This window comes from Alternaria dauci, chromosome 9 (assembly GCF_042100115.1).
Source record: "Alternaria dauci strain A2016 chromosome 9, whole genome shotgun sequence".
Classification (NCBI taxonomy): Eukaryota; Fungi; Ascomycota; class Dothideomycetes; order Pleosporales; family Pleosporaceae; genus Alternaria; species Alternaria dauci.
This window is the reverse complement of record NC_091280.1, coordinates 1,853,617-1,866,716: the sequence shown is the minus strand read 5'-3', so window position 1 is coordinate 1,866,716 and position 13,100 is coordinate 1,853,617. Positions and strand designations below refer to the sequence as shown.

Below are 13,100 nucleotides of genomic sequence, written 5' to 3'. Positions count from 1 at the left end.
GCACCCCTCAAAAATATCATCTCGTTGTTTCTCCTCAAGACTCAGACCACCAAAGATATCAGCTGGTTCAAGATGGTGTTTCTCCAGGTAGTCTTTACACCGCCTCCTTTTTACATGCATGACCAACTGGTCCAGCCCAGCCCGATCCGTCACAATCACAGTGCTCTCTCTCGTGTCGTTTATTCCCGTCTAGTAGCTGTATTAGTAGGGGTCATAAAAATGAACGTGTGTCCCATAGATATTGGCAGTATTTTACATGATCAGATGATGCCGAACATACTGTCAAGCCCTTTGGGATACAAGTTTAGCGGTAAGATGGGAATAGGAGATGTAGACCTACAATTTTTATAGGATATTGTGGGATGATATCGGATACCACACTCCATCTCAACTCCACACCGTTGATGTGGTATTGTGGCAAACCAGCCCACCTTTCCAGCTGTCGCGCGGGGCCATAGGGTGGCGTGGAGGTATTTGTGTCGAGTGCTGTTGTGCCAGGTGCAGATTGGCGTGGGATTCTTGGAAGTTCCAAAGCATCGTGCGGGTGTAGGGTCATTATTCCGCCCATAGTGTGGTAGGTAGGAAGTGTTGGCGAAATGTTGTGGAGATTTGATATGAATAAATGTGTGTGGTAGGGAATGCTGAAGTATTATATGTTCCAAGGAGCAAAAAGCGCCGACTTCTAACCGTGGTTGCAACTGCTGCGATGAGATCACAATTGCTCACACAACTCATCCCTCCAAACGGATCATAGAAGTTTTATTGGGAGTGGGCCCCGAGAATAGAGTCATAGGATAAGGATGATTCATGTGGTACGGAACGAAGCTTTCAATAACGTGTAATATTTCACGTGTCACTGCAACTTGCAGTAATTTCTGCCATGATCAACCTGCCAGCGACACAAACTTACCTCAACGGCCATGCCTAAAAAGCCAGCGATGCATATGCCTCCGGAATCACTCACACTAGTCGCGCCCAGACTAAATTCCCTATCCTCTTTCGGAACATTATCCGTAATCTCAGCAAAGGTGCTGACATAGACCAACCCGCCTAACAGGCCTTCCCAGAATATGATCACGCACACGATGTAGTAGCTCGGGATGAAGTTGAACATGGCGTGCAAGGCGAGTATGACGAGATTGGCGACTTGAAGAAATGACGGGATGTAAAGGTGGTGTATGCGTATGAAGGGTGTGGAGGAACGCGAGATGAAGACACCAACCTGGTAGATGGCGTTGTACGTGCTGTAGAAAGAACGATATTCGTCGAAGGGAGAGGACTCGAGGGGGAATAGCAGGGTAGGTGCAACGCCTTGGTTGATGGTGTACTCTGCAATGTAGACGAGGAGGAGGGGCAGCATGCTGTGGCAGGTCAGCCTGGAGTATTCAAAGTGCATATGAGATACTTACTATGGGAAGAACAAGCCTCGCGCCCGGTTGAGGTTCGCCCGGAAGCTAGTCAGAGCACTGTTAGCACCCTTGTTACTGATAGAGGTGAAGCTGCGCCCCGAGGTCGAGTGCATGGAGGAAGACAGCAGGTCGTCTTGTTCGTGTGCCTGGGCAGCTTCCTCTTCCTCTTCCTCGTCATCCCCATGGCTGTCGATGGCTTCGTAGCCGCCGTGTTTCTGAGCGCCAGCACGCAGCGGTCCCAGTGGGAGTATGACGAAGAAACTCAAAACCATGATTAGCGGCAGGAAGGAAAAGACGAGTAGACTTGTGCGAGGAGTGATGCCCAGCGTGTTGGTCGCAATGGCGTACGCTCCAGCACCGATTAAACCTGCGCCACCAGTACCGGAGCCCCAGGAAGCCAGGGCAAAGTGGCCATAGTAATGTGTCAGGCCCAGGAAGCTCAGTTCACCACCTCCACTGCTCAGACTCGCAAGCATCACTCCACACATCTTGATGGCGATGGTCCCCGAGTCCTGCAGCGGAGGGGTGAGGGCGATGATGAGCATGCCGCATGCCGAGAGAGCGACGAATACGAGGATGCGAACAGTGTATGGGATCTTGTGTATGAAGTACGGGGCGCATAGTTTTGTCAGGAACGAAGGGATGACGTCGGCTAGAAGAACGGCGCCCTTGGGGACATTTGGACCGACGAGGTCGAGAGCAGCGGAGAGGATGATTACGTAGAGGACATTGTTAATGAGGCCTAGGGCTGTTAGTCGCCGTGTTGCTGCCCCTCATTGAGGGTTCAGATGCGAGCATACCGAACAACCAAAAGGCAGCGCACACGCGGGGATCAGCGCCGTGGAAGACGGCCTTTAAGCGCGCGCGATAGACGGCCCAGGAAGAAGCAGGCGAGCCAGGCATGGGGAGGAGCGGCATAGGATGCGGAGAGGGTGGCACTTTACATATCGCGGTTTTGAGGGTGAAGGTGACTGGCACGTGTCGTGTGCCTCAGATGACGGACAGCAAGGGTGGTGGTGGTAGTGGTGGTGTTGATGGCTGCGGCTGGACCGCTGACATGGATGGGCGCACCTGCCGATCAGGGCTTGGCACCAGGCGGTCAAGGAACGACTCAGGAACGGGCTGCATGGGCGATAAACGGGCGTCAGATGTTCCGAGTCGCATGCGCGTGTTTCTTTTTGGTGCCATGCGTGGCAACAGCCTGGGCGAGCCGGCCAGGCACTATCGAACCGACTATTGCCGGGGTTCTATGGTATACGCATCATGCATCACGGCTTTGTGTCGAGCAAACGTCTTGGGGGGTGCGTGTGTCGAGGTCATACCAGGCCTCTTAGTCGGGCTCTTCGCTGCGGGGCTGTATTCGACAGGGATCCGGGCGCTTGGTCCCATTGCGCCTTCTCGTTTCCTCGCATGCTCGAGTGCTTCTTTCCTCGTGCAATACGGCAGCTCGCTTTGGACTTGGCTCCCTTTGACGACGACGACGGTGTTTCTCCTCGACTACTATACCATCAACCCACATTGCCCACCTAGATTCTAGTCGCCATTCTTCCATCTTCCCTCGTCTTCACCACTCAGATGAGCCCAAGTCGACTATGGACCGCCCACCACCCTACCAGCGTCCGCCAGATGGCCCTGTGAACTACCACCCGCAGACGACGCAGGCCTATCCAGGCTATCCGCCAGCCTCGCAATCGCAACAACAGCCACTCCACGCTGCCTACACCGTCGACCCGTACTCGATGCCCCGTCGCGATCCATTTCTCCCGTCGGGAGCGCAACATGCTCGACGCAGTAGTCAGGGACTCCCCGCTGGTAACAACGCGCCCCAAGGTCAGGCTGAGGGGCTAGCGCAGGGTAGCTGGTCAAATGCAGGTAGGTTTGCATCTTTGCCCATGTCTTCAAGAGCACGTCTGCGCAGTGCACAGTCCCCAGGGACAAAGGATCAGTAGTGTAGTCTGGACTTGTTTGCGCATTTTTGGCCTTGATGTCTCAGTGCTGTGGCACCCGCTCGCGTGGCTGTCTGGGTGGTGGAAAAGGCAGGCAAGAGACGGCAGTGCGAAGACGTCGTTGGCTGCATGGACATGCGGCATGACACGTCAATTGCGAAAAAGCACTTCACCGCCCCTCTCCTCATAGGAATGCAAGCAAATGCAGGCAGTGTTTCCCCACTAGTGTCGCCAGAGCATCGCGAGCCACACCAGCCGGGCATTGGGATTGCTCAACGGCACGCGCATTTGTCGGTGGAGTTGGCATGGGTCTGGCGAATTCTATGGCGCACTCCGCAGTAGCTAATGCACGATCCGCGGGTCTCTAAGCCGCTTTCGAAAAGTCGCGACTCAAAGTCCGAGCTTGTGCTGATCCATGTCTTTAGCGCGACCGATACACTACGAGACTCATCGCTCTCAGACGAACCCTCCACCGCAAATGACGGCCTCGAACAATCCTCAGTCGCCTGCGCCCTACAGCTTCGATGCTGCGCGCAACCCGTCGCTGAACGCCGCCAGTCCCCCGAACCCCTATGGTACAGCCCCGCTCCCAAAAGCAATGCTTCAAGCTTTGTCCCAGACTAACCCTCCTCCTCCAGGCCCGTCTCACGACCCTCCACCTCCACCATCTTTTGCGCGGCCCCAAATGCCTCCGCCATCGTCTCCCACGCAGCAGCATCTCCATGCATCCCAGTCGCACCGTCCACAATACCCTTCCAACTTTGGCGCCCACAGAGAGCTTCCTGGCTTAGGCCAGGCGTTGCGACCGGGAAGCAGCATGTCCATCTCCTCTCTCATCGGCGGCGGGGGTGACACAGGTGCCCCCAACCAAACAACACAATCACAGCCCTCGCCTCCCACAAACGCCTCATCCGCCAACAGTCACAGCATGCAGCCACCTTCGCCTCGGCGTGGCCTGCCAGCTGGTCCACGATCAGACTTCCCCCCGTTTCGCCGCCAGTCCACTCCAGAGCGCAGCGTATACGCTAGCAATACCTCGCGCGCATCCGAGGGACATGCCTTCTCGGCTGGCTCACCCAGACAGTCCTACAGCAACCAAGGCTCGCCTGATCCGGGTCGCCAGTCGCTCCCGCCAAATGCACAATCCTACAAGCCGATGAATTTCCCTGGCCATCGCCCGTATGCGCACGACGCAGGACGCCAGCCTCCTGGAAACGTCCCATCCCGACCCAACAGCCAGCCCACGGGCCCCCAAGGAAACACGGAGCAAGAGGAGATGGCCATGTACGACGGATTCGCAGGTCGACGCAGCGCTTTTGGACCACCCGAGGAGCGACGACGTACACTAGGCGAGTCGCATCACGCAAGGCCCAACGCTGCAGAGCTCTTAGCAGGTACAAACCACAGCGCGTCCGAGAGAGATCGACCCGTGACTGTGCACCCTGTGTCGCAATCTGGCTTCAGTCCCCCTCAACCGCAACGCAACATCTCTGGCTCAACAGAGCCGCCGCGCAGTCTTTGGCGTCAACCAGCGCCTACCGGTGCTGCCCGCGAGCCTATCCAGGATAGTCGAGCAGAGGAGCCTCCGCCGATGCATCGCACCTACGGCCCATACCCTCCGCACATGCTAGCTGGTCCTCGTTATGGCGCACAAAGTTCTGAGGAAATGCTGCGACGCAGTGTAGATCAGCTAGGCCACCGCGTCGTGGAGCAGTACCACGCTCCTCCTACCTCCGATCCCAACTCCGAGCGCCATAGGACTGAACCACTCGCACGCTCTTTGTCTTCCCGCTCCCTATACGACCAGCCTCCCAAGATGGGCGAAGCTATGCAACACTCCAAATCACACATTGGCTTTGGCCTGGAAGCAAGCCGACGGACTGGCAGAGCGTCCCCACTACCGCAGGCTGTTCAAGGTGCCCAGGCGCAGCCCTTGTCTATTGGCAAAGATCCTGGTATCAAAAGCGAATTTGGACGCATGTTCTCCGGCCTCGGCAGTGGACTGGGATCGTCGACCCCGTCGCGGGGAAGTCCCATGCCGCAAAACGGTCAGGGCTCATTCGAATCGGACAACGGCGAAATGATGAGAAGGATCGGCTCTCAGCAAGGCAGAAAGCCGCCGAAGCGAGTCAAGGACGAGGAAGGAATTTTCGACATGGACAACGCTGACGGTAGAGGAACACTTGGTGCTCGTGGGGCAAAACGGAACAAACACCACCATCATCAGTGCGTTCACCTAGCCTCTGTCAAGATATTCACTAACAGAAATAGTCACCACCATCATCACCACCACAAGCCTGACGAGGATGCTTCAATGCCGCCAGGCTCGACTTCGATCAACGGGCGACAAGCGAGCTTACCGCAAGCCGGTCCAGGCCAATCGATTCACCACCACCATCACATTGGAGCAAACCCACATCACCATCACTACCACCACGCCCCCCGAGTTGCCCATCAGCCGCCGCAACAAGTCACCAAGATTCTCACCAAGATCCACGATATACAGCCTATTCTTGACGAAGCTGCTAAGCGTCCTCGCAAGCATCTTGGGTCGCAGCTGTACGAGGCAAAGACAGAGCTGCCAAAACCAAACTCATCGCTAGACGATCAATTCGGATATGCCTCGAAGCCCCAACGTCTGCCTCGCTTTGATGTCAACCCCATCAACTGCACCTTCACAATCAGAGTACCTCGATACTACCTAAAACCACGACAGCGTCAGCACGTTGTGCTAGAAAGACATCTCTGGGGTGCACGCGTGTATCGCGACGATTCAGATCCTATTGCCGCAGCGATCCATTCTGGGTGGATACGTGGCGAGTGGGATGATACCGTCGATGTCGCTATGCTTGATCCACGCATCACCGCGCCCAACGACCCATCCGATGCTGCTGATGTTCTGATCAAGACCCCGGCCGCTCCTGTGACGCCACCTGCCGACATGGACCTGCAGATTGAGATACTTATCCTACCGCAACTTCAGGAATACACTGGGTCTGTCGAATATGGCATCTCGAGCAGGAAGAGCAAGGCTCACGAAGGTCTCAGCTTTATGATCAACAAAATCCGATGGGTTGAAGAAGGCATCGGTAGCAGGGGACAGGAAAGAACAGCAGCGGCATTAAAGCGACGACTCGATGCCAGTGCGACTCTCCTTGCTTTGCAAAGTGGAATAGACAACGCTCACCGGGTCAACGGCATGGCGAAACTACATGCTTGATATTTGGCTCGCTTCGTCAGAGTCCACGAGCTGTAACGGCCGTCTGGAGATTGATTTTGCATTGCATTTTGTAGCGCAAGATGATTTTAGCATTGCTAGATACCCGCATCTTTATAGCTTTGACTATGGCGTAGGATTTTACACGTAGCGTAGGCGAAATTCCGGTATAGGTACATGAAAAATGATGTAATGAGCTCTGTTGAACCTGTCAGAAAGACCATGTCTATAATATTAGTAAATGCCACACTTTTGGACATGAGTGCTTTTCCAAATAGCGGCTGACAGCCACTATGCATTGTTATCATGTTGCCTACACGTGGGGAGAATAGTGGTAGCCATGTGAGATAACCAATCCCGCGGCGATCAGACACTGCAGTGCCAAAGCGATAGCGGTCTGGACGTACTCCGGGGCTTGCGTGTACACATCTAGCAGCTTCGAGGAGCAATTTACCCCGTCAGCGAGGTGTGCATTTAATCCTCCTCCCACCACCAACACTTCAAGCGACAGATTGCTAGATATACCATACTTTGGCAGCCAACTGCCCCGCCACAACAACGGTTTACGTGACGCCATCATCACAACGCGTGCTGATGTCAACAATGGGTCACACGCGGACCTACTCCATTTCGACTGTAAGTTGTCTTTTTTTTTCTTGCGAAGATCCTCCAGGGTGCACCATTGTTTTTTTCGCCGATTTACGACGACTGGCGTGCGACTACTACAATGTAAAGAAATTTCGCACCCATCCATCACGTCTTTCCGGCTTTCGGCGGCTTTAGTATGGCATGGTTCTGGACTACCCCTAGCTATGCTGCTGGAGCCGTTGTCGTCATACCGCACAGACATGTGGCATCATGGCACACGACACGGAGAATTCGTAGCAACACAGCGACTGTTCGAAGCTGGCCTGCTGGCGCCCATTGCTCGAGGCCGAGCACCAAGGGCGCACGCGAATTGGTAGGCGCCAGCGACGACTGTCATTGCACTGTCACGACTGCCGGTCAAGTGGACACGATCAACTGCAGCCAGCCAGCACCTGCTATCGAATGAGAATCACCCGTTACATCTGCTCCACCGCGCCCGCTAGCCTGGAGCCGCAACCCGAACGCTTGCTTCCTGGCTTGTGAAAAGAAGGACGCCGTACCGAATGCGGGGGAATCATCGTCAATCAATCATCCATCTCCTCTCGCTTCTTGACTGCCGGGCCGATCTCACGACTCTGCAACACGACATTCGACGTCCATACACTTATTGCTTCACCTAACCGACCACTCCTGCTCTGCGACTCCTGTGGCTTTTGTTTACCGCTTAGCGTCTGTCCTTGCTGCATCCTTGGTTAAAAGCCGCATTCTGTCGCTGCACATATCGGAATACCTTCGGCTAGATTTCCCATCTCATAACTTTTCTCAACTTCTTATACATTCGCAACGCCGTTACTGCATTTCACGGAGCTGGACTCGCGACACACAATGGCAGACTCCAATGGACTCTATGCGCCAAATATGCGCGCAGTGCCTGCTGGCGAATTCGTAAGACCAAGCAGAAAGACTAACGGTGCTGGTGTACAGGCCGAGGACACGCGGATATGCGTCGTCATGGTAGGCTTGCCCGCGCGGGGCAAGAGTCTGATCGCACAGAAAGGTAAGCTTCTCCTACAGAGCTTTGTGCAACTGCTAACCCGTTGTTATGCAGTCGTTCGCTACCTACATTGGTTATCGATCAAATCAAAGACGTTCAACGTTGGACAGTATCGCCGTACTGCGACCCCTAACCCTTCCGCCGAGTTCTTCGACACCTCCAACCCCGAAGGAGAGCGCCTCCGAAAAGCCGCCGCCGAAGCAGCCGTCAATGACATGTGCAAGTGGTTTTCCGAGGGCAGGGGCTTGATCGCGATACTAGACGCCACAAACTCGACCAAGAGCCGTCGCCGGTGGATTCAAGAACGATGTGCTGCGGAGAACATTGAGACACTGTTTGTTGAGTCGAAATGTGACGACGAGGAGCTCATTATGAGCAACATACTGGAGGTGAAGACGACTTCCCCAGATTATGTTGGCCAGGACCCCGAGGAAGCTGCAGCAGATTTCCGCAATCGTATCCGAAACTACGAGAAGGTGTACCAAACCATAGATGAGGACGAGCGCGACCTTACATATGTCAAGCTTATCGACGTGGGCAAGCAGGTCATCATCAACCAGATCCAGGACTATCTCCAGAGTAGAGTCGTCTATTATCTGATGAACCTCCACATCAAGCCGCGTTCAATCTGGTTATCGCGAGTAAGTAAATGTCGCCAAATCGCGCTATAGAAGCTAATTGTGGCAGCACGGCGAATCCGAGTACAACCTCACAGGACAGATTGGTGGAGACGCCAACCTCTCAGAACGAGGCGACGCTTACGCGCATGCACTTCCCGGTCTGGTCGCGAAATCCGTCGGCGACGGCCGCAGACTTACTGTCTGGACCTCAACCTTGAAGCGAACGATCCAAACCGCACGATTCCTTACATTCGAGAAGCTGGAATGGAAAGCGCTCGACGAACTCGACTCTGGTGTCTGCGATGGCCTTACATATGCTCAAATTGAGCAAAAATTCCCCGAAGACTTCAAGCAACGCGATGAAGACAAATACAACTACCGCTACTTGGGTGGAGAGTCATATCGCGATGTCGTCATCCGCCTGGAGCCCATCATCATGGAGCTAGAGCGCAGCGAGAATATTTTGATTGTCACGCACCAGGCCATCCTCAGGTGTATCTACGCATACTTCATGAACGTACCACAGGAGCAGAGCCCATGGATGGAGGTCCCACTACATACGTTGATCAAGTTGACGCCCAAGGCGTACTCTACGCAAGAAGAGCGGCTGAAAGCCGATATTCCGGCGGTCAGCACCTGGCGAGGTAAGGGCAGCAAGGCTGAGCATCAGCCTGCAAATGGCAGCACATAGGCCTAACTCCATCCAGCTCCCGGGGAAATATGCTCAGCGCCGCTTCCCTTGGGAGCGGATGTGGGAAGAATCCTTACGAACTAGCATGGACATTATAGACGGACAAAGAAGGTTACATGGGGGTTTGCGTTTCGATCGACTCAAAGTTGATCTCTCGGCGTGTGTGTATTAAGCATTTGCCATCGATTAGCATTCCAGCGTTTTGGTCACATCACTAGACGGCAATATTCCCAAGGTTCGACGGTCAAAGAGGGGAGGAGCCTACGCGTCAAGGCATGACAGTAGCTACTAGATATCAACGTCAAAGGACATGTCGATATTGAGTTTTTTCTTCGGCGATGCATATGCTCTGATTCTCTAATTAGCTTCGATGTAAGCAGTATGCAAAGCACGGATAAACAAGCATATGTCACAAGTCTTGGAGAGCTCCGTTGTAGTGTCTTGTTGCTGCCACCTTCCCATCTAAGCCTCCCCCGCGGACATGGACCATCCACATCGAGACCCCACCCAGCTTCCAAGCTCCCTCCATATCCATCCATAGCCAACGACCTCCGACACCATCGCTCGCCCGATCGCACAACACAGACATCGACCGCCTCGCCACGATTCTCCCAGCAATGCAACAATGGCATGGCCACCCCCACACCCCGCCGGCGCAAACTTCATGAGCCAATACGACGACACGGAACTACAACAATACGAACAACTCACAGGGGACATGGGCATCTCGTCATTCGCGACGCCTGGTGGTCACGCAACCAATACCGGCGGCAGTTCTAGCGGCGGTCCCAGCAACGATGCCAGCGCGGGGTGGTTCGACGACGCGCCGCGCGCATACCAGCAATCACCCCAGGGACAAGGATCAGGGCATAAACAAACGACAGGCGGAGCAGGAGGAAGTGGCAGCAGTAGTGCTGTAGCGCCCAGCAAATCCATGCTAGAAACAAGAAAGAGTCTGCAAGCACGAGGCAAGAATTACCACTTTGGCGCTGGGGGACCGCAGGGGCGGGAGTGGGAAGAGAGACAGCGGAGGGATGAAGCGATTAGTATATTGGAGAGCGAGGAGATGCTCATGTGGATTGCGGGCGTGAGGAATGAGGTATGGTCTTCTCTTGCTATGCTTTTGTGTCACGGTGAATGCATGCTAACTCTTGATTCAATGGGATAGAGTATACCGCAGACGCGCGCGCACTACCGAAATGTTGTCCTTGGCCTTACACAATGGGAGAAGGAGGCTGTAGTTTGGCGTGATGAGTGGGAGGTCCAAGGCTCGGCGGGGGGTTCCACAGAAGGGCAGAGTATGGCGGGTGGGAGTCCGGCGAGAAGTGGGAAAGGTAAGGAGAGGGATATAGCTAAGATGAGAAAGAGGGTTAGTTCTGGGCAAGGGCAGAGTTGAAGTGGGGGGTTTCCAGTTCAGCTGTGGGTTGATTATGGCGTTGGATATATCGGGTTCTGGCATTTATTGGTTCATGGGAAAAGGTAGAGTATGGTCAGCGTTATACCCCTTGGCATTATTTACATCAAGCATCCAAAAAAGTCTTGTTGGCAAGACGAACAACGTTACTATTCCGCGTAACTATTTTTCCGTCTTATTCTCATTTGTTTCGAGATCATACATGGCATTCGCCAAACGCCGTATCGTGTCATCATGCCAGGCCCCAAGCATGATACCTCTCAAGCTTGTAGAGAGGACAAAGGCACTCGAATCCCCGAGTGCCTTCAGCCACTTTTCTGAATACGTCTTTCGAGTTCAACATCGTACACCTCACATGCCCTCCTCCATACCTACATTCCTCCACCAAGGCTTCTCTCCCTCGCTACTCGCCTTGTCGGCAAACATATCTTCCGCATCGCCCACCTGTCTCCTCTCACTAATTTCCATACTCACCTGGCCAGACAGCTTCAACTTCATCGCCTTGCTGGCCAGGAAGGGGTTGTACTTTCGCGAACCGCTACCTTGCGCCATTCCTCGGGATGACCGGATGAGTTCGCTCGACGTCCATCCGCCCCTCATGACGGGTAATTGCTATTGCAGGGGTTCTGATGACGAGGAGAGGCGGTTGAGATGGAGGTAGACATCCGTGCCGTATCTATACAGGAATGATTAGTGAATGCGCTGTGCGGGGAGTGGTTTCGTTCTTACCCTTCCATGGAAATCAACTTCAAATCTCCTCCAAAGTAGCGCGCGTATAGCCTGGATATGGGTAGGCCGTAACCGAATCCAGCCATGGGCGCTTTGAAGTCGCTCTTGTTGAAGTCGGGGTCCAGGCTCGGCGTTTGGTCGACGGTCGTGTACATGTACGTCCATACCAGCGGAATGGAGGATCTGGGGATACCCCCTCCTTCGTCCGAAATCTTGATAGTGATGTCCTCCTTGCCCTCTGCAACGATGACCTTGGTCACAGGGAACTCTTGCTTATCTTCGCCATGTCTCTCTACCACAGCACGAAGCGAGTTCTTGAGGGTCTCGAAGAGCATATGCGACAAATGTCCGGGCACGTACATGAAGCTGATGTCCGGGTTGCATACGAGCTGGACCTTTGGCGCGTCAAAGAGCCCGTAGTGGTCCTCGCAAACGAAGCGCGCATTCTCAATGGCTTCCTGGGCGAGTTCTTTGACATTGGTCTTTGTGCAGATTATTCCGACGTAGTTGGGATCGGTGCGCGACCGTTGGTCTGTCAGGGCGATGTGCTGGCCGATGAGCATACGAATACCGATGCGCGACATGTAGAAACGGTCGAGGAAAGCCTGAATATTGTGGTCAATCTGCATCCTTTGCCTCTTGCGTTTCCACTCAAGGATGCCCTGCGCAACCGTGGTGACGACGCTGTCGTGCCGCCTCTTGATCTTTTCCAATGTGTCTGCGAACTTTGTGTTGTATGCGCCCAGCTCTGGTGGCCATTCTTGTCCATCGTCAGCCGCAGCGTAGTATCTTCGACTTGCGCCCTTGACTTCCTTTGTGATGCCGCCGCCGTTTCCGTATGAATTACCGTTTCCGTTGCCATTCGTCGTGGGCGCGGATCGGTACTGTCCAGTCTTGATGCTCGGGTTCTGGGTCGGCTTGCTCATCAAGTTCTTGTCGCCGCTCTTCTTGGCTGGTTTCAGCAGTCGCTCCTTGATCTCGCTCGAGAGGGTCGGTCGTGGGAGTTCGACGAGTTCCTGTGGAATGAGTCAACGCGCTCCAGCGGGAACCTCGGTACTACACACTTCAAACGACTGCGCATACCAGTCGCGCACTCTTTGTATAGATGGCATTTCATTGAGGCCATCTGGAAGTTCGTTGAGTTCTTGCACTCGGTGTGCTAACCGTATGGGCAGTTCCTCGGAGAGGAATTGTGACGCGCGGAAGAGGGTTCCTGTAGACGGCTTCTCTCCAAATTGCACCATTTGCCGTAAGGATACACCTGGTAGGACGTCAGATGGATGCCATGAATGACTAATGGTTGCTACATGCCTGTTGCTGGAAAGTTGCTATAGTGCTGTGCCAATGTTAGCGACGACTCGGGCAGTGCCGACGGACTCGCCTACTTTGATGGTATCCATCAGCCTCTCGCTCCGTTTCCACGACATGGTGC

At 54.3% G+C, this 13,100-nt stretch overlaps 4 protein-coding genes across 4 annotated transcripts; 2 read left to right on the top strand and 2 right to left on the bottom strand.

Moving 5' to 3' along the window:
- Positions 1-853: 853 nt before the first annotated feature.
- ACET3X_009302 (uncharacterized protein) lies at positions 854-2,312 on the bottom strand (the record flags this gene model as incomplete). The annotated part of the gene is made up of 4 exons (XM_069455482.1): positions 854-856; positions 911-1,361; positions 1,410-2,151; positions 2,210-2,312. The coding sequence occupies 4 exons, from the start codon at positions 2,310-2,312 to the stop codon at positions 854-856; spliced, it is 1,299 nt and encodes a 432-aa protein (XP_069303379.1).
- A 394-nt stretch (positions 2,313-2,706) lies between these two features.
- On the top strand, positions 2,707-6,810 carry ACET3X_009301 (uncharacterized protein). Its single transcript, XM_069455481.1, has 4 exons — positions 2,707-3,281; positions 3,781-3,930; positions 3,994-5,581; positions 5,627-6,810. Exons 1-4 carry the CDS (start codon positions 3,002-3,004, stop codon positions 6,573-6,575), a joined length of 2,967 nt encoding a protein of 988 aa, XP_069303378.1. The 5' UTR covers positions 2,707-3,001; the 3' UTR covers positions 6,576-6,810.
- On the top strand, positions 6,811-9,856 carry ACET3X_009300 (uncharacterized protein). The gene is made up of 5 exons (XM_069455480.1): positions 6,811-7,208; positions 8,145-8,217; positions 8,269-8,855; positions 8,902-9,478; positions 9,542-9,856. The coding sequence occupies exons 1-5, from the start codon at positions 7,167-7,169 to the stop codon at positions 9,607-9,609; spliced, it is 1,347 nt and encodes a 448-aa protein (XP_069303377.1). The 5' UTR covers positions 6,811-7,166; the 3' UTR covers positions 9,610-9,856.
- A 1,695-nt stretch (positions 9,857-11,551) lies between these two features.
- ACET3X_009299 (uncharacterized protein) lies at positions 11,552-13,095 on the bottom strand (the record flags this gene model as incomplete). The annotated part of the gene is made up of 5 exons (XM_069455478.1): positions 11,552-11,615; positions 11,669-12,684; positions 12,733-12,929; positions 12,980-13,004; positions 13,054-13,095. 5 exons carry the CDS (start codon positions 13,093-13,095, stop codon positions 11,552-11,554), a joined length of 1,344 nt encoding a protein of 447 aa, XP_069303376.1.
- Positions 13,096-13,100: the final 5 nt, after the last annotated feature.